At 39.5% G+C, this 24,861-nt stretch overlaps 1 protein-coding gene across 1 annotated transcript; it reads left to right on the forward strand.

The window, feature by feature from the left end:
• Positions 1 to 795: 795 nt before the first annotated feature.
• FAM117B (family with sequence similarity 117 member B) lies at positions 796 to 24,442 on the forward strand (the record flags this gene model as incomplete). The annotated part of the gene is made up of 8 exons (XM_084288935.1): positions 796 to 1,396; positions 8,757 to 8,908; positions 12,321 to 12,413; positions 12,917 to 13,030; positions 18,800 to 18,943; positions 19,849 to 20,074; positions 20,839 to 20,959; positions 24,122 to 24,442. 8 exons carry the CDS (start codon positions 796 to 798, stop codon positions 24,438 to 24,440), a joined length of 1,770 nt encoding a protein of 589 aa, XP_084145061.1. The 3' UTR covers positions 24,441 to 24,442.
• Positions 24,443 to 24,861: the final 419 nt, after the last annotated feature.

The following is a 24,861-nucleotide window of genomic DNA, read 5'->3' on the forward strand; positions in this document are numbered from 1 at the left end:
ACAAATCAGGTTAAGAAGATGCTGGCATTTAACCAGTATTTTAAGAAGATTGAAGCAAAGATACGGAGTCTAACGGAGAACAGTAAACAAAGCAATTAAGGGAAAAAGGGGGGTCAAGTCTGCCTGGATATTACCCACACGCTGGTGCCATCATCTGCAACGCTAAGCCGGTGGCAAAGCGATTGGATAAGGCGCTGCTGAGCCGTCGTCCTCTCCCGCAGGGCAGCCCTGCTCGGAGCGTGCAGCCGCCTCCCGGGAGGCACTCCCCGCCCGGTTACGGGCCTTCCGCCCTGCAGCTTGGCTCGGCCCGGCGGGCCCCAAGGCCCAGAGGGGGCTCACGGCTCTCCCCAGCGCACCCCTCAGCCGCCGCTCCCGGGGCCGGTGCGGCCGGGGCTGCGCGTCCGCCGGCACGTGCCGGAGCCGCCTGTCCCTTTAAGGGCTGCCCCCCCCTCTCCCCGCGCAGGCTCAGCCACTCAGCAGCGCGGCCCGCAGCCAATGGGCGCGCCGTAGCTGCGCGAGCCGAGCGGCGGCGCGGCCAATGGGAGGGCGCGCGGGGCGGGGCGGGGCGGGGCGGGCGGCCGGGGCACTATTGTTGATGAGGCGCACGGAGGCTCCGGAGGCAGCGCGGGGCGCCCCGGGCTGGGCACGGCGGCGGCGGCGGCCGGGAGAGGACGGGGCCCCGGCCGCGTGAGGCGCTGGGCCCGCGGCCTGTCCTGCCCGCGGCGCTCTCTTCCTTCCTTCCTTCCCTTTCCTTTCTTCCCCGCCGGCGGCCGCCTTCCGCCGGCTCCCCCCGCCATGTCCCACCCGCGCGTGCGGCGCGGCGGCTCCCCGACCCCGGGCACCGCGCTGGGGGGAGGCGGCGCGGCGGCGGCGGCGGGCGGCGGAGCGGGAGCGAGCAGCCGCCTCCAGCCCATGCGGGCCACGGTGCCCTTCCAGCTCAAGCAGCAGCAGCCGCAGCAGCAACATGGCAGCCCCACGAGGAGCGGCGGCGCGAGCGCCACGGCCGGGGGGCTCCCACGCGCGGCGCCCTCCTCACGCAGCATCAGCCCCACGCGTGCGGCGCCCACCGGCGGAACCGGCCGCAGCGGCCCCGCCGCTGCCACGCAGCCGCCGCCGGGGGGGAGCAGCGCCGCCGCCTCGGCAGCCTCGTCCTCGCGGGGCAGCCCCACGCGTGCCGGCGGGGCCCGGGGCAGCCCCCCGCGGCCCCACCACCTCCCGCCGCCGCCTCCCCCCCCGCCGCCGCCGCCGCCGCTGGGCTGCGGGCCCTCACCTTGCTCCTCCCCGCTGCCGGAGGGCAGCGCCACGGCGGCGGGCAGGGTCCGGCACCGGCGGCAGTCCCCGGAGCAAGGCAGGAGCTCGCCGGAGAGGAAGAGCCCCGGCTCGCCGGGATGCAGAGGTGAGCTCCGGGCCGCCCCTCGCGCCGCGCACCTGCCGCCCGCTGAGGCGAGGGGCGCGCGGCGACCGTTACGGGGCGCGAGGCAGTTACCTCAGGGGTAGGCGCGCGCGGCGACCGTTACGGGGCGCGAGGCGGTTACCTCAGGGGTAGGCGCGCGGCGGCCGTTACTGGGCACGAGGCTGTTACCTGAGGCGATTGGGGGCGGCGGGAGGCGGGTGGGCAGCCCGTTACTGCGGGGGAGGGCGGCCCGTGAGGGCTCGTCTCGCCCCGGCCCGGCCGTGCGTGAGTTCGTGTTCACCGCAGGCTCTCCGTGGGCTCGGGGAGCGGAGCGGAGCCGTGCCCGGGCTTGTGGCCGCCTCGGCCCGTCCCTGTGGCTGGCTGGCAGCGGCGTGAGCGCGGTGGGGTCGGGGCTTTTGTTGGTGCGCGTTCCCCGCCTGGCCGGTGGCAAGGGGACGGAGAAAGCCAGCGAGTGGTGAGGGGAGCGTGGCGCCTCGCTGGGTGCCGCCAGAGGTTTCCAGCATCTGGGCAGCGTTGCGCAGCCCTCACGCCTTCCCCTTCCGCGCTCGCCGTGCCAAATGGTGCTTCGGTGCCAAGCGGCGGCCACAAGCCTGTGGCTGGCTAGAAAGCTCTCTGGCCTCGCGGGCACGCCGCGGAAACGTGGGGAGGAGTAGTACTCGGTGGCGCCGAGTAGTTGGTTTCAGCGTGAACCCTGCGGAGGGATGTGTGAACTTGAAGCGATGACAAGCTCATGCAAAGATAGAAAATAGTGTGGGAATGGCATACATTTTATAGCAAACCGCTCCTTAGCGTTTTGAAATAATTAAAACGTACTTACTGAGCACGCTGAAATTTAAGCAATGTGTGACATCTGGTTGATGATACTAGAGGCTTAAATATGTAAGTCTTTGTTCCTTTTATTGTAAAGTTTACTTAAAAATGCATGAATGAATCTTTGTGTTAATGTCCTCAAATCTGGAAAACTTGGTGACTCTGAAGGTACCAAAGCTACAGCTAGTATTTTGTCATGAAACTGCATGTGGTAATCTATGTAAAGTTCAGAAATACACAGAAGTGCACGTACAGAATCATAGGACCAGTAGAACTCCTTTTAATTTGTCTATGTCTCTAAATGTTGCTTTCTCCCTTTTTTTAAAATTCTGATTATAACCAGACTCTCTCTCCCTCCCTCCCTATTCTGGCTCTTGAGGAATGATGCTGCCAAATTAGACAGTCAGAACCACTTGGTACAGTACTTAAGTCACACAGAGACTAGTTTTATTTTTTTATTATTTTTTTTTGTTTGTTTGGACACATTTCTTCAAGATTATGATATGCTACCTTCTCTGCAATGGAAGAGAGCAGTGCCACAAAGGCATTTAGGTTCTGATTTAGATCTTCAGCTCTGCAGGTTGGATGTGTTTTGCTTAAAGTTATATTCTGAGTCTCTGGATTGAGGAAAATATATGTTCTTCACTGAAGATTCTTGTTAATCATTAATCTGAAAGACATACACATCACAAAATCCCATCTTCTTCCTGGGAACTTGATTGAAGCTCTTGCCCAAGATGCAGTTTCCTGCCCTTGAGATCCATGTTCAAAAGCTGTCTGTGAAGCATGCGTCAGACTGCTTAGGGTGGAAAAACTGCGCTGTCTTCAGATCAGTATGTAGAAGCCTACTGAAACTGTGCTGTCTAGCCAACTTCTTTACTGGATATTAGAATTAGCATATGGAAGGAAACAAGTCACTTTGTTGCTAGCCCTTTACTACTGTACTCACAGATAAAATCCACTAGCTTTTCACAAGATGTGTGGAAACAGACATAGGGTCTATTTAATTGCCGCCACACACTTAAATTTCAGAATAGTTCTTGTATTGACCGAAAATGCAAATGAATTCTGGTTAATATTGCTTAATGTTTGCATTGTGTAGTCCAGTGCTCGATAGAGACTGATTCAACTTCACTTTCATCTTCATCTAAATGAGAAGACTTAGTAGCCATCAAAAACATGGAAGTGGAACTTTATCTTTGCTAATAAGGCTAGAGTTCTGAAGCCATGCAGGTCACCTCAGGGTAACATTTAGAATATACTGCAGAATTACTCATTTTTTCCTGCTTCTTGTTTGCAGTTTGATGATGGCTTTTGTTCATTCCTACAGCTGCAGCCATGTTGATTTTTATTTTGCTTTCCTCTCTCTTTTTTTTTTTTTTTTTTTTTTTTTTTTTTGTTAGATTGAAATGAACCTTGAGGTTGGACAAATGACAGCTGCTTCTGAACTTCAATACTAGTTGTGTAAACTGAACACTTCAGGCTCAATTTCGGATTTTCTTTTTTAGTAAACAATTGAATAGTTTTGAATTTAGAGCTTTTTGTCAACCTGCTTAATATACAAGAACCTGAACTTGAGAATAAAGAAATGTTAACTTAAAAGAACCTTAATGTTTTTGTTTTTTTTTTTTTTTTTTTTTTGGCTAGGTTTTCTGAACTGAATTGCAACTAAATGTTTGAAATACCTGAGTTTGCTGTTGATAATGAGATAAGCTGAGGACTTCATGGTGTGCTTGCTAAATTTCTGTGCTTTTCTTGCTGCTTCCATCCTAAATATGGCCAAGAGTTTAGATCTTCCTACAACCCATTTATTTCTTTCTTTTTGCTTTCCCTCCCTGCATTCTCCAGCACTGATTTCACAGACTTCAGCTTCTATTTCCGTGTTAACAAATACCGTTTTTTAAATTTCTGTGCAGTATTTCCCATTGCTAGTGCGATGATTGATTCCTTTGCCTCATTTCTATGCTGCAGGGTCTGTCCTGCAATCCCTAGCTGTAGGTCAGTTCTCACATACCTCTTTACCTGTCTGCAGACTTTCCCTGTTAGAGGAAGTTTGTCATGTGGGTTTTTTCACTCTTTCTTCCATCATATTTTGCCATTTTCTCAGCTAAATAGCTTTTCCCCACAATGGTTTTGGCAGTTGCTTAATGGCATCTGTAACACCTGTTGACTTATTTCCCTTATTATGCTTCTATCTGGAACTATACCGCCTTTTAATTATTTAGAATAGTAAGTGAAGGAGTAATACTGAAGTCTCATTTGTGTGAAAGGAAGTGAAGGAAACTTATAATGGTATATCAGAAAGTCATGAAGAGTTTCGATGTGGACTTCTCCTTAGGTAGGGAGAGGGCACAGAACTCATCACGCTTGTAAATTTCATTGTCTTTTTTTTTTTTTTTTTTTTTTTTAATTTAAAAGAATTGTTGAGTGACAAAGTAATAGCTGCAGACCTGACAATGTTTACTACAAATTTTTTGCAGTAGTTATAAAACTTATGTCTGTAGTATAAGAGAATGCAGAAGGCTTTGTCCTTCAAATTTGTGTACCATTAGATGACTGCTTTGCTTACCTAAGCTATTTAGCAAATGGTAGGTGTAAAGAAAATGAACTAATTTTTGCAACACCGTAATTTAAGTTTCTTGTGGCCAGCACTGCAGAGGAGTTGATTTGAATTAAAAATGTTTTCATTTGCTGGAATTAAGGAACTTGAACATCTTGGACTTTCTGAGTTTTTGTTTGGGTTTGGTTTTCTGAGCTGTTATCCTACCAAGGGATCATGTTAAATTACCAGAAGCAAATGAGCAAGTAGTTCTTCTATATTTATGTGAAATTAATAGCCAAGATTGTCTTTCAGTGGGTAAATACATGGTGGTTCTGTGCATCTTTTTTGAATACCATTTGAGTCTTTTGAATATTCTCAATGAAACATAAACAAATATTTGAAGCCCCTGAGATATGTTGTGTTTGTATCCATTTTTTTTTTTTTTGAAATTGCAGCAATGTATAGGGGAGAGCCTATGAATGTTCCTACTGAGGAAGAGGCTGACCAAAAAAGAAAATCTCAGTGGCATGGCTAGAAGCCAGGGAAGCTGGTCACATCTGACTCTTTCTCACTTTTGGGGTATTCCACTTCTGTAAAAAACTTCGGTTAGAATTCTCTTTGTCAGGGAGTTTGGCTGTGGTGTTAGTCTCATTCTGTGCTTTTCCTGTGGCTCTTTCTGCAGCTTGCTAATTTTGTTTTCTCATGGTGTCTGTTAGCAGATATTTCTTTGGAGTTCTTACTTTCCTTTCTGAAAGCTTTAATTTCAAATCTTTGATCTTGCAACTCCGTTGATAACTATCTTCAACACTAATCCTTATTTTGCAGTATTAACAACAGTTCGTAAAATTTCAGGAAAATTGAAAGATGACTTTTCAGTGTTCCATGTTTTAGGACTTAGACTTAGGACTATAGACAACTTTCCTTCTTTTTCTTCTTCCCAGTTTTGTTGTATCACAGTTCTCTTCTGTGAGGTATCCAGTTCAAAGGTATGTGTTCTCACACTATGATTTCCTTTTTCAGTTGTAGATACAGGACTTGGATGTTAAGAGCCCCACACACCAAGTCAGCATTTCTACATGTTTAATTTTGCTCTCCAGTCCTATTGCTGGACTGCCTTAGCTTAAATAGTCTTAAGAGGTGCCTCACTGTACAATTGGAGTAGAGTACGTGATACCTGTTGTAACATCTGTCTCTCAGTAATACTGCAATGACTTGTGAAGATGTGGTAATTGCATGTTATTTTCTCACATTATGGACTTTGATTTGTATTGTGTATGCTCTGTTTGTATTTTGGTCTAATATTTTGCTTTGTTTGAAACCAGATTGCAGAAAGACTTTGTTTCTAGATAGAATTAGAGTAGTGGGAGATGGATAGGAGGGTTGATGTTTGCCACAAATATTGGTTTAAAGAGATAATCAGGCCAATTAAAACAGATCTAATATTTAAGAACAGTCTGTTTGATGAAACAGCTCCATTGTTTTTCATCAGCCACAGCTGTTGTAACTGTTATCTCTATGGAGGCAGATCTCTTGTTATGTAGGTCACATCAAGGAAAAATAGCAGCTGAAGACTTGCTTCAAGTGTTGTGGAGAAAAATGCAATGAACATGTATGCGTCCCCACTGAAATGTTTTGAAACAGCGAGAGCTGAGTAGTAGTCTTCGGCAGTTTTTATGAAGACATGCTGTAAAGGTGGAAAAGTAAATAAAAATGTATCCAAAATGTCCTTGCATCATCTAAATTAAAACAGTCATTTGAATCCGATTTCATTATAGGAATATCTAAATCAAAGGGGGCAGGGAGGGAAGAGAGTACTTACAGGGTTTGTGGCCTGAAGTATGCAGCTTCCTTTGAATTTAGATAATAAACAGGCTCTTCAGTTTTCATCCTCACTGTTTGCACAGCAAAATACTCCTGCCAGTTTTTGGTGGGGGAGGCAGGACAGTAGTAGCTTCTGCTGCTTCAGTTTTGAAGCTGTCTGTTGCAGTTGCCTTGCAGATGATGTGAGCTACTATACGCACTTCCTTATTTTTTTCACATCCTCTCTTTCCCCTTGGTAAAAAGAGAAGCTTCTTGAAAAGGAAGAATAATAATTCAGAAGAAAAATAAATAGGGGGAGTATGGCAGCTATTTCTCTGACAAATAACATGTTTGATGTAACTTTGGAAGCAAATGTAATTTGTAAGGAATGACATGTTGCATTAGCATGCCACATTCCCCCATGGTACAGACAAAAGGAATCGTTTTGAAATCTTGTGATACAAAGAGACCCTTCAGCATGCTGACTGGTAGTAGTCAGAGACTGTCTTTGATGCAGGACTGTTCAAGTGCATGGTAACTCAAAAATTGAGCTTTGTTGCTGCTCCCTGAGAGCAGATCTATACTCAGCTCAGTACTGAGATTTTGTTTGGTGTTGGTGCAAGTAGAAATAGCAACCCAGAAGAGGTTTCTTGGCTGGTTTATGTGAATGGGTCTAATTATAATGCTAATAATCATTTCCTTTTAGTTGAAATACTTTTCCCAGTTTTCACAGTTTTGTGTATGTTTCTAATGCAATATTTATATGAGCATAGTTAGTATAGAATATCAGTTGACGTACGTTTGGAAGACTGGTATTCTATGAGACCGAAATGTTGTCCACACCACTGACAGCTATGCCTAACACATTTTATTAGTCTCTATACATCTTTAATAGACTGAAACTGCCCAGATAAATGAATTCTGGACGTATAATGCTAATGGTTTTATTTCTGACTAACAATCTGACAGTAATCAGGCACAACTTCTTTTGCATGTAAATTACTTTATGTAGAGTACAAATAGCAATGTTATTTCTACTTTTAGTACAGAACTTATCCTAAGGCAGTCAGGAATATCTCCAAATGCTGTTTGGTGTGTTTTAGCCTCTTGTTTTAGGCCTCTGTATTCTTTGTAGGTAAGATTAATGTGATTAATTATGATTCTTTCAGATAGAATTCTGTGAGGAGTAGATAGATAGTAAGTTTTACATCACTGCGATTTGTGAATTTATATTTTACATCTGGAGAAGCCAGTAACAAATAGTATGTGCGCAAATCTGTACATGTATATCTGAGGCTTGGGTCTTTCAAGCTTGTTGTTCTCATGCCTCACTTCCTATTCTGAGGAGCCTTTATTTATGGAGTTGACACTTAGCAGTCTTACACTGCAATTTTAAAGTATTGTTGATAGATGTACATTTTTGTTTCCAACTGTATTCTTCCTCCTTGTTTTACTTCCTGTCCTTGTTACTTATAATCCTTTCCAGTAAAAGTTCGCATTATTATCTAAATTGCTCTTAGAAGTGATGTCAGTGCAAACACCAGAAATGTTTGAGGTGTGGTAGAAGGTCTAGTGTCAGGCAAGTATGAACGTAGTTACCAAGCAGCATGTAAAGGGAGGAGATGCATTGATTATCTTGTAAAATGTAAATGATTACTTAATGAAAGTTGACTTACGGAGCTAAGCGTTAGATACACAGCAGATTCGTGAAGAGTTGAATTATATGCTGGGTAGTTAATAAAACATGTCAGCTTACAGTGTCTCTTGAATTCAAGTAGGTGAAGGGGAGAGGATTAATGTATGAATTCTAACCTCAGCATTAAATTGAAGAAATTCAGCACAGATTTTCTTTGTTAGCCATTGGCAGGTATGAGGAATCTTATCTATCTTTTTATTCTAAGCTGTCATCATTTAATGACTGTTGCGCCTTTGAGGGTATAAATAAATGGTGGTGTATGAGTACAGACATAACATCTGTGGCACAAGAATGATTTTTAGGGAAACCATAAAAACACATTTCACTCCGTGTTAAAACTGAATAGAAATTGGAAATGCAAACTGAACTTCTACCTTAAAAGTGTCTTTTTTATGTTTAATAACACAGTAGTTCTGGTTTGATATGACTTATTGTAGGCAATTAAAATAATTAAGCTTTCTGACTTACTTTCTAATCAAGTGTTTTTATTCTAGCTGACAAGTCAAGGCCACCTTCATCGAGCCCTTCCAGTATTATTCGCCGGACTTCCTCGTTGGACACGCTTGCTGCTCCCTACCTTGCTGGACAGTGGCCTCGTGATAATCATGGACAAGCTGTTCCGTGTATGAGAGACAAAGCCACTCAGGTAGGCCAGTTTTTTTTATTTAAGAATATTTAAATCCAAAGACAAGTTTTAAATGTATGAATGCTATTTCCTTGAAAGCATTCACTTTGGCTTTCTTGCTTACAAGTTCGTGTTCACTTGCAAATTGCAGGAATTCTACAGTTGCAATTACCTATGTGTTTTATTTGCATTCTCTAAGAAAAGACCATTAACTGTGGTGTTTGTTACAAGTTCCACTTTCTTATTATCTCACAGCAGCAGTAGTGCATTGCATGTCTATTTTCTCATTGCTCTTACTGCGTGCAATACACTGGGTTGCATTGGTGTTAAGTACTATTTAGTTTTAATTTATACAAAGGAACTTAAAGTAACTCCTTGTGTTTATGTCTCTCTCTTAAAAAAAGCTTCTGTAATGCCTTTATAAAAGTTATTGTAGCCTTTTCTGTGATAGGCTGAATATCATAGTGTTTAATTCCCGATTATTTTGGTGCGGTTGGACAGTGGATTTCCCTGATTTGTAGAGTAAAAGAGCCAAACATCTCAGGTTTTAAATCCCTAATCCTAGTGCATTGTTTCAACAACAAGTGGTCTCCACTAGTTCTAAAGAATATAAGAGAAGGGTAGTGGGAAGGTAAACTGGCAGCATCTGGGACATCCTTGAATTTAGCCTGCCTTCAGTTTGGTAACAATAATGGAAATGCAAGTACAATAGATTTCAGTGTGTTGTCTACTCAGATGTGTTGGATGTTGAGTAGGTGATGTCTGCTCTACAGTTGTTACTGTATGGCCTTTTCAAGGTCTGCAACATTTTGTGCTAAGAACCTCAGTCCAAAGAACATCTTAGTAGAAGAGGAGGACGTTTCATAAGGGATAATGCCCATGTGGATAAGGTAAAAATAGAAACTGGTGAAGAAAGAAGAACTGAGAAACAGGTTTTCTCTATTAGAAAATAAATAGATAAAATGGTTGGAAAATTGGGTAAAAGGGGTAAGCAAGTCCTAATAAGAGGAGGAGTATGAAGGAAGGAATATGGTACATGAGGAATTGCTATTCATGCATAGCTTACGTTTTTTAGTAGAAGGGCTTATATATATAATGTATTTGCAAAGATTTGTGGGAACGACATTAGGTATTTCCATGTGATGAGTATATTTGACGGTTATTGATGTTAGAATAGTGCTGAAGGAAATAACGATCTGATGCACTTGCTGATTTAAAATTTATCTAACCAGCAGAAAATCCTGGGATATGGACATAAATCTGTATCTCCAAACCTTTTGTTGATGTGATACTGACAAGGCTTTGTGGCTTTTAATCTTCTGTGCTTGAAAGCAAGCATTTGAGTTAGGACCAAGTTTCAAATGTAATTGACAATAATAGTTAGCTTTCCAAGATGGTATCTCTCTCCAGTTGTACAGTTTAGTGTTTCTGAAGATGAGATGATTTGATCAAGTGTCACTTTGTAAAAGTATCATGGCTCCAGTGTGTGATTTCAGATTTTGTGAAGTCTGGCATCCAGATTTACTGAATTCTAACTGATGTCACAGTCTGAGTCATGGTAACAAAGGGAATGTTGTTCATATGTTGCAGGTGCAAATACATACCCAGTTATATACTAATTTATAGGAGTTTGGAAATCGCTGTTGAAAATTACATGAAACACTTGTTTCAGAACTGTTACGTTTCATATTGAGTGTGAAAAGAATGACCACAAGTACCTTCATATTCGAAACGAAGGATGCCACATCTAGCAAAAACTGATGGTTAAGGTTTATTTTTACATAAACATGACAGTGCTGCTGGAGGAACCATCAGCAGTATTATGGCTGAGTGAAATGAGTATGTTCTGATTTCAAAAGTTTAGGGAACAGGAATTGAATCTACTAAGATAAAAGATTTTCCAGTTGAGTAACAGGGGGATCTTGATTCTGAAGGTTTACAGCATTGAGAGTAGAGTCATTCAGGAAGCAGACTGGGTGGAGGCAGCAATTAGTGACACACTTTGGCTTGCAGGCCTTTAGCTATGACCTACGGGCATCTCTAGCAAACTGTGTAAGAGATCACCAGAGACTCTGTATCAGATTCCTGCTTTTACTGTTTTGGATGAAACCTGTCTATAAAACCAGACTGAATTATGTACATACAGGATGTTATTGAGTGATGAATACGTGTGTAATTGAGTATCCTGTAGTCTGGCTAGAATTCATAGATGCAGTTATTGTTTTAAGTGCTGCTAAAACAGTGATGGGTAGTTTCTGTGTCTTTTCCTTTCAATCTAACCTGTTTCGCTTTGCCTGTAATTGTCAATACAGTTATATCAAAATACAAATTAAAATGAGACAGTTGCTTTGGAGTTCTTGAGTTGCTACAGAATAATATATCAGAATATACGAATAATGATATATATTATGTGTTATATGTGTGTTTTATATATATAACATATTCTTATATAATTATTCATATATTATATAATTCTATAAGAATAATTAGAGGCCAGAACTTTGTAGTGGAAATTATGACTTTTATGAAGTGTTCCAGTATCCGTGATAAATCTAACATCAGTTACATTTCTTGTGACTGTGTGAAGACCCATGACCAAAATTAGTATGCTTAATCTTGGAGGGTTTACATTTAATTGCTTGTGAAGGCCATTCTGGATGTGGTTATGTAAGAACGCAAACTTTGCCCGTAAAGTTTGCAGTATTATCACAGGCTTGTTTGTGTGTTATGCTACCTTAAATAAAATTTGTCTTAATGATACTTTGAATTTCTCAAAACACTTTCACCATGGTATATGTGTGGTTTTCTTTACTAAATGTTAATGCGTTTGTTGATTCAGTGAAATTAGCTTAGTATTTTGTGTGTTGGTTTCTGTTTGGCCAAGACACCTATGAACCTGAAGCCCTCTGAGGCATTAATTTGATTTGCCGCTTTGCAGTAGCTCCAGTGGTGTTCTGAGTGGTGCTCAGAAAAGATGCCCATCTTTTTCTCAGTCTGAGTTGAAAACGATTTTAAAGCTGTGCAGGCTTTCCTACCTACTGAACTACTCTATGTAATGCATCAAAAATACCAAGTTCAGCATCTGTGTGGGAAATAATATATACCATCTTCCCCAAATTCAATACTGTCCAACTCGTTCTTCAGAGCTCATCTGGCTGTTAGTACTGCCTTATCAATTTTCAGTAAGGTAGAAATGAATCTAGCATATAGCTGTATTAAAGCAGGTCTGAGAGTTTGTGAATGCATAGTTTCACTTGACATGCTCATACTTTCTTTGTCAGAAAGGCTTCTAATCAGTGACTGCTTTTCGCTCACAGTTCTGAATCTAGCACATCATAACACGGTTCTCTTCTATTTGTATCAAAATATTCTTCCCAAAAGTAGAAAAGTTGTTTTTGTTTTGTTTTTTAAATCTGTAATCTCCTTGTTACAGACTGAAAGTGCCTGGGCTGAAGAATATTTAGAAAAGAAGAGAAGCTCACACAAACGTTCAGCATCATGGGGCAGCACAGATCAACTCAAGGAGGTTAGGAGTGCTATTATTTGAAATACCTTAGGATTAAGTTTATTGCTGGCGCGCACTGTTAAATGAATTTTCAGGAAGGAAGGTGTGAATATTATTTTACTTACTACAATGCCCAAGCTTTATACAATAAGCAATCTGTTCATTTGGTATTGATTTCTTACAGTAATGCAGGACTGTTACAATTTTTAAACCTGAAGCTGGGGATAAGGGGAGTGTCAAATGCAGATAACATTCTTTGTCAGAGGAAGAAATTCAGCAGTGACCAAACTAGTTCATATATTTCAAGTGCTTTCATTGAACCTGAGATATCTTCTGGGCTTGAGCTTAAATGGTAGCTAACATGTTAAGTTTGCAAGAACCTGAACGTAATTTTGTGCTGCCATTAATTATAAAAGTTGCGGTAGTAAAGAATTTTAGCGAAGTACTAGAATAAATTAATGAAACTGCGCATAGCTGAACGTATCTGGTGAAATCTAATGTGATTTTTTTTTTTTCTTTATTAGATTGCAAAATTGCGTCAACAATTGCAGAGAAGCAAACACAGCAGTAGGCATCATCGGGATAAAGAAAGACAGTCTCCATTTCATGGTAACCATGCAGCCATCAACCATAGTCAGGTAAAGCTGTGCTCTTCTGGGACGTGTTTGGTATTAATACTGGTTTTAGATGATTTCAAGGTTGTGATTTGTCTTACAGGGAACATAAAAAATATTATGTACTTCTAAATTTGTTGTGGGTTTAGGTGGATTCTATGAAAAAACTACATTTCCTTTGACTGCCTGAAGTGTGTAGGGTCCAGGATCATTTTGTTACTTGGCTAGGTTTGCTTGCAGCTCTGTGTTCTAAGTTCATGAATTTCAGATAGATTTTTCCTTAAAAGCAGGACACTAAGCTTGTATTTACATCGCCTATGCTTAAGGATAACAGGTAAATTTAACCTAAACCCATGGATTATCTTTTTCATTAAGTGTTGCTGTAAAAATAATGAATTTGCATGTAGAGTATGGCATGGAGCAAACTGGCAGTACAAAGATACAGACTCAAAACTGTAGCTAATGCTGATCACATTTTCTCTAGACTATTGCACTTGTTTAATCCTATGATCAACAGGTTTAGAGAACTTACCTGACAAAAGGATGGCAACTTTTTTTTAATGTACTGTATTATGCTTCTTTTATATACTGTATTAAAAGTGTTTATGTTCTTAATGGCTGCATTCAGCCTTTTATTTTCTGCAATTTATCATGCTTTGATACTTAGAGTAGTAATTTTTTCAAAAATTGCGATTGTTAGTCCACCACATGTTCTGTATGCAGTTGTAGTTTTATCTTGAGACTTACTGCAGTCAGGTTCACAGGGAGGTAATATTTCTAGCTGAGTTGGTAGCAGATGGTGAAATACTACATTCTTTTAGACACAAATCATTCTTCAGGTCTATTTTGCTTTAGTAAGTTTAAATAATCAATAGGAAAATTTGGTCAGTTTTTCAGAAGAAAATTTTCTTCTTCCACTGATTACTCATGAATGTATATTTATAGTCTAACACCTTTTTTAACGGTTACAAAAGGAACAAATGTTGTATTTGCCTTGTCAGTTGATGTAGTTGAAAGAAATTGTTACTGCTGATACTGTAAATTGACAAAGTACTTCAGCTGTGAATCTTCTCTGCAAACTTAATATTCCCAATTGCTCCTAAAATTCAGTTAGCATTATTTTAATAAAAAATGTACTTTGTTGGCTGCTTCCTTTCTGTCCTTCCATTCTCCCAGAAATAGTTTAGGTCAGGGGGGGAAGCTATCACAATGTCAGCATAAGTCCTGCTGTATGGGTACTCTCCCATTTTGAAAAAATATGAAATGAAAAGTACTAAGAAGAACCATACAATCTTGAGGAGCTATGTTCTTTTGTGCTTAGAAAATAGGTGTCTGAGTGAACCTTTGATACTTCAATACTGGAAATAAGAAAGTAGTACAGTGTTTTGAGTTCTTTTGCACTGTTCTTAACTACTGTTTGTATAAAAATCAGTAGCATTTTTTCTGAAACCTAACTTATTTACTGTTATAGTTCATTTAATTAAGATTCATGAATATTCAGTATATAAGTGCCTCTTAAATTCAATTTATTAGTTCAAATTCTATGCTACTAGCAAGCATTTTGTGTTTAGGATTTTATTTTATTTTTTTTTATTTTTTTTTTTAGAATTAGATTTTTGATAAACTTCAGGAATTATTCAAATGCTTTAAATGTCCAAACAGAAACTGTTTTTTCTTACTCTTCTATGTAGTGGAGTATTAACCTAGAAGCTAGAAAGGAGAAGAGTTTGAATATGAAGCAAGCTGCCTAGTTTGACTTCCCACATTTGATCTGGTTTAAGCATGGGTGCAGTAGAACATGCTGTACAGTAGAACATGCTTAGTGGTTGCTGTAGCTTAAATCAAAATAAGAAGACAAATAGATGAGTTCTGTTTTTTTTCTTTTTTTTTTTTTTTTTTTTGATGAAATTTACTACAGTTGACAAAAGGTCTAAAAAGAAATAATACATATGTGGATAGTCAAATACTTGCTGCAAGTATTTTATCCAAATCTGTAAAAACTTCTCTGAAGACTTGTTCTATACTTACAGAGAATTGAGACATTTCATGAACAGCAACAGAAAATTAAAACAGAGGGACATTTGTTGTAGGCACTTAGCTACATTGGAGAATTGCATGCTATTGAACAGATTTTACTTGGTAGTTCACAAATCCATAAACTTACATAGATAATCTTCTAGCTGTTCTAAATTAATGTCAAAAATGATCAGAGATGCTACTATTCTGAAAGATACCAGATAAAAATTCTACATACAGAAACTTGTGGCATAATAATGACGTTATTATGCTCATGAAATTTTATCTACTGTATGGAGGATTTTTTGCATTCTACCAAATTTTAAAGTATGTAAATAAAATATTGCACAACGGATATTTATTTTTTGGGCTTGTGAAACAGACTATGAAATATAAACTGAGGAAAGCAGCTTTTCTGGCATTGTGTTATAGAACAAACCATTGTTTTTCTTAGTAAATTTTGTGCCAGCTGTCATGAGCCACTTGTGAAGGGAGGAAGCTACAGAAGGCTTCAAAGAGTAAGCGGAGGGCTAGATTAATGGCATTTATAGGCAGCTTTCTCAGTCAGAGTGAAAATTTGTAAGTGCAGGCTTCAAGGGCAACGTTCCTAAGCTTCTGGTTCTTTCCTAGGGAACCGCTGAACTGGAATTTCTGGCATCAGCTCAGTTCCTTCAAGATTTGTGGAAAAGACTGCATATAAATGCTTGCAGTTAGTGATGATTTTTTTTACATTTCCAAATAGAAGGAAACTTGCAGTTGTTGATTCTATAGGATCATACAAAAATTTCTGAGCTCAAGGAATTGAATTCCTGCTAAAGCTGAGAAACAGTGTTAGGAAGTCACTGTGGTAGTCCCTTCACAGAGACTATATAGACTCTAACCTTTTGCAGATGACTTACTCTTCTAGTTAAACTAAAAGTAGTAATTCCAGTGAATCTATCTCATCTCTTCTTCCCTAATAGTAAACACTTAAGCTTTTTCCACAATTTCTACTAATATTTTCATATACTAGTAGAGTTTATTAGTTAAGTTTTACTAATATTTTTTTAGTGGTTCTTACCACTGAAGACTGAGTGTTTAGTTGTACTTCTTCCATGATTTTTTTTGAGAAAGAAATTCATGCAATCTTCACGGACTAAGCTTGTTACCTATTCCTATCCCTTTACTCAGAATAAGGAAATACTTGGTGGTAAAATCAAGTTTGTGCTGCTGGCTTTTTTTCAAAAACAATTGGATATTTGTGTGTGTGTGTGCGTGTGTATGTTTTTCCTTATGCCTAGTGTTTCTTTCCACCTCTTTTTTCCAGGAAGAGGCGTTTACACAAAAATCATAGCCTCGTTGAGTGATCTCAGGATGCTTCTGAGAGTGTTGGATTTTGCATTTATTATATTGTTACTTGGTGGTAAATCTGTGTTTTTTAAGAAAAAAAAACCTGGTTTGATTTATTTTTTTCCTCATTAATATAATGCAGAAACTAAAAATGAGGCCAGAGGTGAGGCTAGATGGAAAAAATAAGTAGATAAGGTTTATTAAAATAATTCTTCATCTTCAGTGTACTTGGCTGAAGTTACTCTGTTACTTGGTGTTAACTATCAAGCCCCCCCTTTCACTTTTCTGGAAAGCATATTTCTTTACTGTCTTACCAGTAGGTTGATCCTAACCAACCACTGATATGAGACCAACTGTACATAGTTTTCAGTGGATATTTTTTGTTTTGTTTCACTCTTACCATCTTATGTAGGTAGAAAATTTTAATTTTAGGATGGAATTACTGTGCATAATTCAACTTCAAGGTGATCTGATGTTAATATATGGAAGTATCAAAAGACCTTGGATTCTGTTTCAAGTTCTGTTGCTTGTTGGAAAAATTGGAAGAAGTTAGAGCATATTTCTGAAATGCCTGTGAAAAGTACAGATTTGTCATCACCCATATTTTGTATCTCATGGGCTTACACTGTACCCTTAAGTTTCAGAACTCTGTTCTGCACTAAACTGCCAGGCAGCATGTTAATATGCAAATGCTATAATTACTACCCTTTGTTTGACACCTTGGCTGGTTTCGTGTGTTCCAAAATCTGCAGATGAGAGTAGTCAAAAGCATCCTGTGTTAGTAACCTATTCCTGTATGTCACAGGTTCCATGCAGACCTTTGTGAAGGCAGTACTTCACATGTGAAGGTTGTTCTGAGGCTAGTTGTTCCACACCTGTGGTGGTGCCTCCTTCTCTTTCTACTCTTTGGCAGTCCAGGTTAACAAGTCACCTTCTCTTCCAAAAGAAATGTTCTGTGCATGTCTGAAATGTGTTGTATCAAACCTAGTGAGCTTTCTTGAGCAATTTGTGCTTTTCTACTTTAAGCACTTCAAATAGTGCTGTGGTTCTAGGAATTTGTGGTAGACGATCATGATTAAATGCTGGAGAATTCCCAGATTTAGCTAATGGCTACTGAAATCTTAGACACTCTAGCATACATCATTCTGCTTTTTACATTTTAACAAGTTTGGTTTGTCGTAAGAATGTCTAAATGAAATAACTGTATGTAACCAGTCTTTAGTACCTAAATTTGTGCTGATATACCTGTATTACAAACAGGTATTGACCTGTATTTGTTCACCTGATTGTTGATCCAAGGCTTTGTTTGGAACAGTTTTATCAGGGGTGGTTTCTCAGACTTTTTTTTTTTTCTCTTCTCCAGTAGCTTCTATTTTCTCTTTCTAATCTTAAGGCAAGACTTCTCAAAGTCTTTCCAAGTTTGGTAATTCTAAGAATGTTGAGGTTTTGTTGACATAAACAATGAGTCACAAGCATTTCCTGAAGAGAATTTTTGCAGTCCTTTGCAAGCCCCACTTTATAGCTATTCTAATGTTTCAGTAAGGCAAAAACAATATAATTCATAAGTGATTTTCCTACCTTAGAGATCTGTGATTTTAAGTCTGCATGATAATACATGCCTGTGTTAAGAACTCATGTTTACATTAATTTTTCTAAGGTCATCTCCAGTCCACACAAATTTTACATGTTTTTTTAAAATTGACATGTCAAGTCACAGTGCTTTGGTGTCTGTCTATGTACAGTCTTGGTACTTAAAGGGAAGAAGAAAAAAACATTTCTGAAGACAGGTGAGAAGGCTACCTTCCTTCAACCAGTAGAGGTGTTCTCAATCTCAGCATATGTGGCCATTGAAGAATTTGCACAGGAGTTTTACTGTCTTTTTTTTTTTTTAAGTATAGTTTTTTGTTTTGTTTTGTTTTTAAAGTTCAGTGATCTGGACTAAGAGTGGTGCTATCTTGCCTTTGTGGAATATTTTTTCTTTCTGTGCTTGTCATGGTATTGTAGGTGACGCCAGGCTTCCATTAAGGCATAATTTTAATTAAATTACAAGTGATAAATCTGGCAGAGAAGGAAGTGAAATTACGGTATAGTTCATGCCAAAAGGAATGGGAATATGTTTTAAAGGCTTCAGAAGTACTTGCATTTGAATGTTCACTGTTAAATTTTCGCTTGCAAAGCAACATAGAGCTAGAGGCAGACCGTATCAAAGGGAAGTTTTGAAACTAGATTGTTGAAAGGCTAGAAATTGGACTTGGAAAAAAAAACACTTCAATTTAAGGCATCCATTTTAACACAATCACTATAGTTTCATGTGAGTCTTTGATACTGGAGAGTAAATGATCCTTTAAACTGAACGTTTACGTTCAGTTTAAAGGGTCATTTTTGAGTAGAAGTAATAACTACACCTTTTAAGTAAATCTATGTTGCTTTCTGTCTCTGGTTCTTCAGGCTCCAGTCCCAAAGAGTGCTCTTGTTCCTGTGATACCTATTACCAAATCAACAGGATCGCGATTCCGAAACAGTGTAGAAGGACTGAATCAAGAGATTGAGATAATTATTAAGGAGACGGGAGACAAAGAAGAACAGCTTGTTGTATGTATCTGCCACCATGACTGCTTTCTGTAATGATTTTATTTTTGTTTTGAAGTTAAAAGCTTTATTTTGCACAGTTCTTGAATTAAATTTATTAGAAAAGCAAAATTCCAGACAAAAGTTACTTGAAAAGTCTTGTGGAAAGCAAAAAGAGGAGTTAAAACTTGAAAAAGAAGACAGAAAGACAGAATGTCTGGTTTTAGAGATTCTGTAATTACTTTTTATTTCTTTTGCCTGATCTGAAGAAGTGTGTCCATCCCAGCTGAAGCATAACTTACCTGTTCTTTTATATTCAGGTATTTTCAGAGGTAAATTTGCTGATAAAGCATCAAAAATACAGGGCATGAGGACACTTAAGGGACTGTACTATCTTTCATGTGAGCAGAGCCTTAGAGAACTGGGATTGTTCTGTTTGGAGAAGAGAAAATTCAGGGGGACCTTATCAATGTGTAGAAATACCTGATGGGAAGGAATAAAGAGGGAGCAATACTCTCCTAAATAGTGCCCACTAGCAGTAGAAGAGGCAGTGGGCACAAATACAAAACATGAAATTTAATTTGTGTGCTCTAAGTAGAGGTTTTGGAGTTCACTGTCTGTGGAGGTGCTTAAAACCTGACTGGACTTGGGGCAGCCTGCTCTAGCTGCCTCTGCTTGAGCAGGGGAGTTGGACTAAATGATCTCAGGTCACTTCCAACCTCAACATTTCTGTGATTCTCTGAAGTCTTGAGAAATGTTGTTCTTTGTTTTCAAAACTTGACTTAATCTATCTTCTGTTGGAGTCCTTTGTAATGAATTTTATACTTCGGTTTTATGAAACATGGGGGAAAAAAAAGTCAGCACTACTGGGTTTAAACAATTTACCAACTGGATCAGAGCAGTTGACTGATACCCTTTATTTTTAACAGCCTCAAGATATTCCAGATGGGCACCGTGCACCACCTCCATTAGTTCAGCGTAGTAGTAGTACTCGCAGCATTGATACCCAAACGCCTGGTGGAGCGGACAGAAGTAGTAATAATAGCAGCCGGTCCCAATCAGTATCTCCAACCTCATTTCTTACCATCTCTAATGAGGGCAGTGAGGAAAGTCCATGTTCCACAGATGATCTTCTTGCTGACTCCAGAGATAAAGGTACTGTGTAACTTTAAATGTTTAACAATGCTAAAATTTAACTCACTACTGCGTAGGTGAACATGTAGTAATGGAGGGCTGTTGTTTCCCACATCCATGGAGAAATGTTAAAAATATCTTTTTCTTTGCAAATGAATCATTTAATCCAAATTGCTCTAATTACCGTGTGTGTTCACATACTTGGTATTCTGTAATTGAAGCTTGATAGGTAAGTGAGGACTGTCCTTCCCAAACAAGTTTTTTTAAGGAATATATTCAATATATAATATATAAGCGGGAATATATAAGCAGGAGTATACAGCGAGAGGTGGAACAGCTGTTAGTCCTTTTGGTTCTGTCAAGATTGTTTTTGTTTTGTTTTTTACCAGAAATCTCCTGAGATACAACATAATCTTACAATTCAACAGGAATTTGTACTGGTTTTGTTTGGTGTATGGCTCCTGCCCATTTCTTTTGACTAGATGATGACAGTACAGGACCACAGTTTCAGATCAGCAGTTAAAAACTGAAAATGTCCCGGAATTAACAGTTTGCAGAGTAACCTGTGTATGATACAAAGAAAGGGATTGAGACGAGGAAGCTTGCTTGCAAACAAAGATTTGGAAATAAATGATTTATTTTTTTAATCTTATAACATTGATAAAACAAAATGGGGTTTAATTTAAGGGTCATTTTTAGATACACTTCTTGTAGTGTTTTTATAATGACGTACTTAATTTTTTTGTTGTGTGACATATTTCAGTGATCATTTACTGTTCTTGCAGAGAATGGGAATAATTCTCCCTTGCCGAAATATGCTACCTCACCAAAACCCAACAACAGCTACATGTTCAAGCGTGAACCACCAGAGGGCTGCGAAAAGGTGAAAGTCTTTGAGGAAAGCTTGTAAGTCAATCTTTAATACATAGGAAATAACATTTAACATTGAGAGTTACCCGCTGGTTTACTGATTTTTGTGTCAGATCAAAATTATTAGCCTTGTTACTAAAACCATACTGATAGCCAGGTCTCTGTTTTGCATGACTGTATACTGGTATATATTTATATATCATTGCTGGAATTGTGTGTTAAAATCAAAACTTCAGCATACTGTTCAGTTGTGTTGTGCTTTTAAGATTATTTTACACCTAGTAGCTTAGGCTTCTGCTAGTTTTATTTGTACAATCTTTTCCCTTCTCTTTTTTCAGGCTAATTCTGAAAACTTTACTTACTGACCATTTTAAAACTCAAGGGTCAGTTTCATTCCAACCAATTTTTTAATGGCCAAACCAGCATAATGTAAGACTGTCTCTTACATGGCAAATAGTGGGGAGGAACTCAAATGATAAGGCACAAGGAGTTTTACTGAGAAGCTGTAAATGCAGGTCCATCAGCTAGGTTATGTCACAGCTTGTTAACTGTGTGGCACCTTTTTTTCTTTATTTTTTCCTTTTTTTATACCCTACTGTCCAAAGCGCAGAGAGGTATTACTAGTTGTGGCAAAGTCCTTTCAGCCGCCTTAAGGTGAAGACTCAAAAGCATGTTGAGGTATCTCTGTGTTACTGGGTCCTTCCCCAAATCTGAATAGTACATCCCAGAAAGCTGTTACACGTTAGCGTAGACCACTATCATTCTTGTTGGGCATCTGACCATGCCTATAAAACTTGTGCACAAGTTAGAAATGAGCCCAATTATTCTGCTTCCTTTAGGCTGGTTGTATCTCTGCTATGTTCCAACATCTTTTAAAGACAAAAACAAAAAATCCCACACACTTTACAAGGAAGGAATATGTGTAAGTAAAATTCCTACCTGTGTAAGCTTTGAGATGATGGATGTGAGGAGCTACAGGTGAGATAGGTTTTAATATAAATGGAGCATTAGTCTTCAAGATAATAGCTAAGTGAATACGTCATAAAATTTGGGAACCTCCAGGTATCATACTGAAGCTGCTCAGTGCAGAGTGCTGTGCATTTTAGAAAAAAACAGTATAGTTTATAAAGCAATTTCTGAAAGAGGTCTGAATAGTCTTTTCTTTGGGAAAGGCTTCTTCCTTTGTTTTGTGAAACACTAATATATTACTCAGTCCTGCCTCCTCCTCCTAGGTCATCATTAAGAAGAATCAGGTTATGCTCAGAATTGTCCTTTGCATGGAATTGCATCACAACTGGGCTGAGTTAATACAATTTTTTGAAAAAAAATCCTCTGCCGATTTGTCATTAGATTCTTTTTTTATTTTTATTTTTATTTGTTGATTTCATGATTTGTTAATTGATAGTAAATTCTTAAACAAAATTTGTATTGGGGTTTGGATATTCTTGTTTAATGTCAAGTGGAGATGATCCTTGTGACTGAGGTCTCAATTTATAGCTCTGAAAGGTGTATGGGTGTCTTGAGCAGTAATGCTACATGAAGTACTACAAAGGCATGGGCTCTGATGTGTAACTTAAAGCATGAGGAACAATGAAGGAAGCAATGCATCAAGAAATGACTTGGATTTAGTGACCAGCTTTAAGTTCTCGGTAGTGTCAAGAACCTGAACTTTGTTCAAGTTCATGTATCACTCTACAGGTGTAGCATGATAAGAGCTTGTTTGTTTAAGCTACTAAAACAGGCGGAAGGTTGACTTCTGCTGTTAGACAGTGGGAGGTATCACTAATGAAACAGATGTCATGTTTTGAGAAGTGTCACTTTGCACAGAGCAGCAGTGCAAAGATCAACAGAAATATCGCTATGAGGATGGTCTGTCTTACGGCAGATGTTAACAGCCCAAGTAAGAAGGAGGGGAGGCATATAGTAAGTTGATGAGTCCATCTTGAAAATGAATTCCACACTGAAAATTAACTGTAGCGTGGTGGCTTCTACATTTATAGATATTCAGAATAATTTTCTTGTTTGTAGCTTCAAAGATGCTTGTAATTGCCAGCTTTGCAAATCTGGTTTCGGAACTGCATTCATCTGGTACTTGGATTACGCACACATAAAATACGTGAATGCAACTTCTCAAAGCTCAGCTTTAATTTGATGTGATTTCTATTTGAAGCTTATGGGATTTTCAACTGGTAAAAAATAAATAAATAAATAAACGAGGTTGATTTCTGTTAAGCTTGATTAGACTGGTAGGATGAAGGTAGAGGTGGATATTGCTTACAAACATTTGGAAAAGAGGGGTAAGTTATAGGCTAAAGGACAACGCTAGCAACGTGAATGAGTGTAAATTTCTGATGGCTATTTTCCAGCAGGAAAGAGAGGCTTTGGAACAGATTCCTTTAGTTTGGTCTTCACGTAGAGTTTGACTATCATACTAGACTTATTGCAGGGTTACAAGTAGACAGAGAAGCCATTCCTATTCCACCCAGGATTTCCCTTTCAGCTTTAGCTTTCATAAAGTGTGACTCTGAGATTGTGAAACTCCGAGTCAGGACCTAAATGTGTGTTCCGTGTTTCATTCCCAGGTTACATGTACCTGATTGTGAATATCTCTTTGAGCATACTACATTTTACTATCTGCATTGAATTTTCTAAATAAGGCGTGTTCATCTTTCATGGAGATCAAGGCCATACACAGATGAACATGCAAAGAAGGCAGAAGTCTTGAAGGGGGATCCCATATGATCGTGAACAACCCTGATATGTAATATTAGGAACATTGCTATACTACCTTGCTTTCACAAGGCTTGCTGTATACAGTGTGTCTGTGTGCACATGGGGTTCTTGTTGGTCTGTGAAAGTTTTTGGAGAATGTGATTGAGATTTTCTCATATATTGGATAGAACAGTTCATGGATGCAGTTTATGATCTGCAACATGAAGATCGCAGGTCTTGGATTTTTGGAGACATCCTGCTTTAAGAAAATGCTGTTTATCTTATAAAAGTAAACAAGCAGTTTAAGCAATCTTGCCAAAGTTTGCCATGTGGCAGGAGTGTCATTAGGACAACAGTGACTAACTGAAATACTTCAGGTCTATACCTAAGCTTGTTGCTGGTGACATGTTCAGCAAGACACATTACCTGCCATTAACATAATTTGTTAAATGTTGTTTTAAAACAGTTGTGTCTATTTTATTCTAGGCCAAAGCCTCTGCACGAAATTCCAGCCTTCTACTGTCCTGACAAGAACAAAGTGAATTTCATTCCTAAAAGTGGCTCTGCTTTCTGTCTTGTCAGCATCCTCAAGCCACTTCTTCCCACACAGGATCTTACACTCAAGGGCACTACACACAGCCTGACTGTCTCCTCCAGCATGACACCTGGTTTGTTACAGCCAATTTCTATGGCTTCATTGTCTGCAAACTCGGATCAAGACAGGATCTCTCGTGGAACAAGTACAGTAATACCACAGACCTCTATACTCCCTCAATCAGGACATATTGAGGAAGCTGAAGGGTAGATACAGATTGTCTTGAAATTTTTCTGGGCAACTACTGGGAAAAATTGGAACCAGTTGACTGGATCTTTCTGATCATGCTATTTGCATTGTTTTAACAACTTATGGCACTGTCGTAATTGACCTGTTCATATAATTGACAGTTTGGTAGCACATTAAGTTCAGGATGATGCAGCAGCTGATGGCTCTGTTGCACTTTCTGCTTGTGAAGACTGCAGTTCTGTTTCTCGCCTGCTTTTTTTTTTTTTTTTTAAACACTGGTGAAAACAAAAACTGTCATAATCCTTTGCCATTTAAAGGACCAGTTGTTGTGATGCTGTGTGTCCTTTGACTTTTTCCATTAAAAGAAAAAAACTCAAGACCAACCAGCTGACCCCATTTTGCCATTATAACCTGCAGAGGGAGGGGCAATCAAATGGTTTTG

Source organism: Netta rufina (assembly GCF_964035555.1).
Source record: "Netta rufina genome assembly, chromosome: 6".
In the NCBI taxonomy this organism is placed as follows: domain Eukaryota; kingdom Metazoa; phylum Chordata; class Aves; order Anseriformes; family Anatidae; genus Netta; species Netta rufina.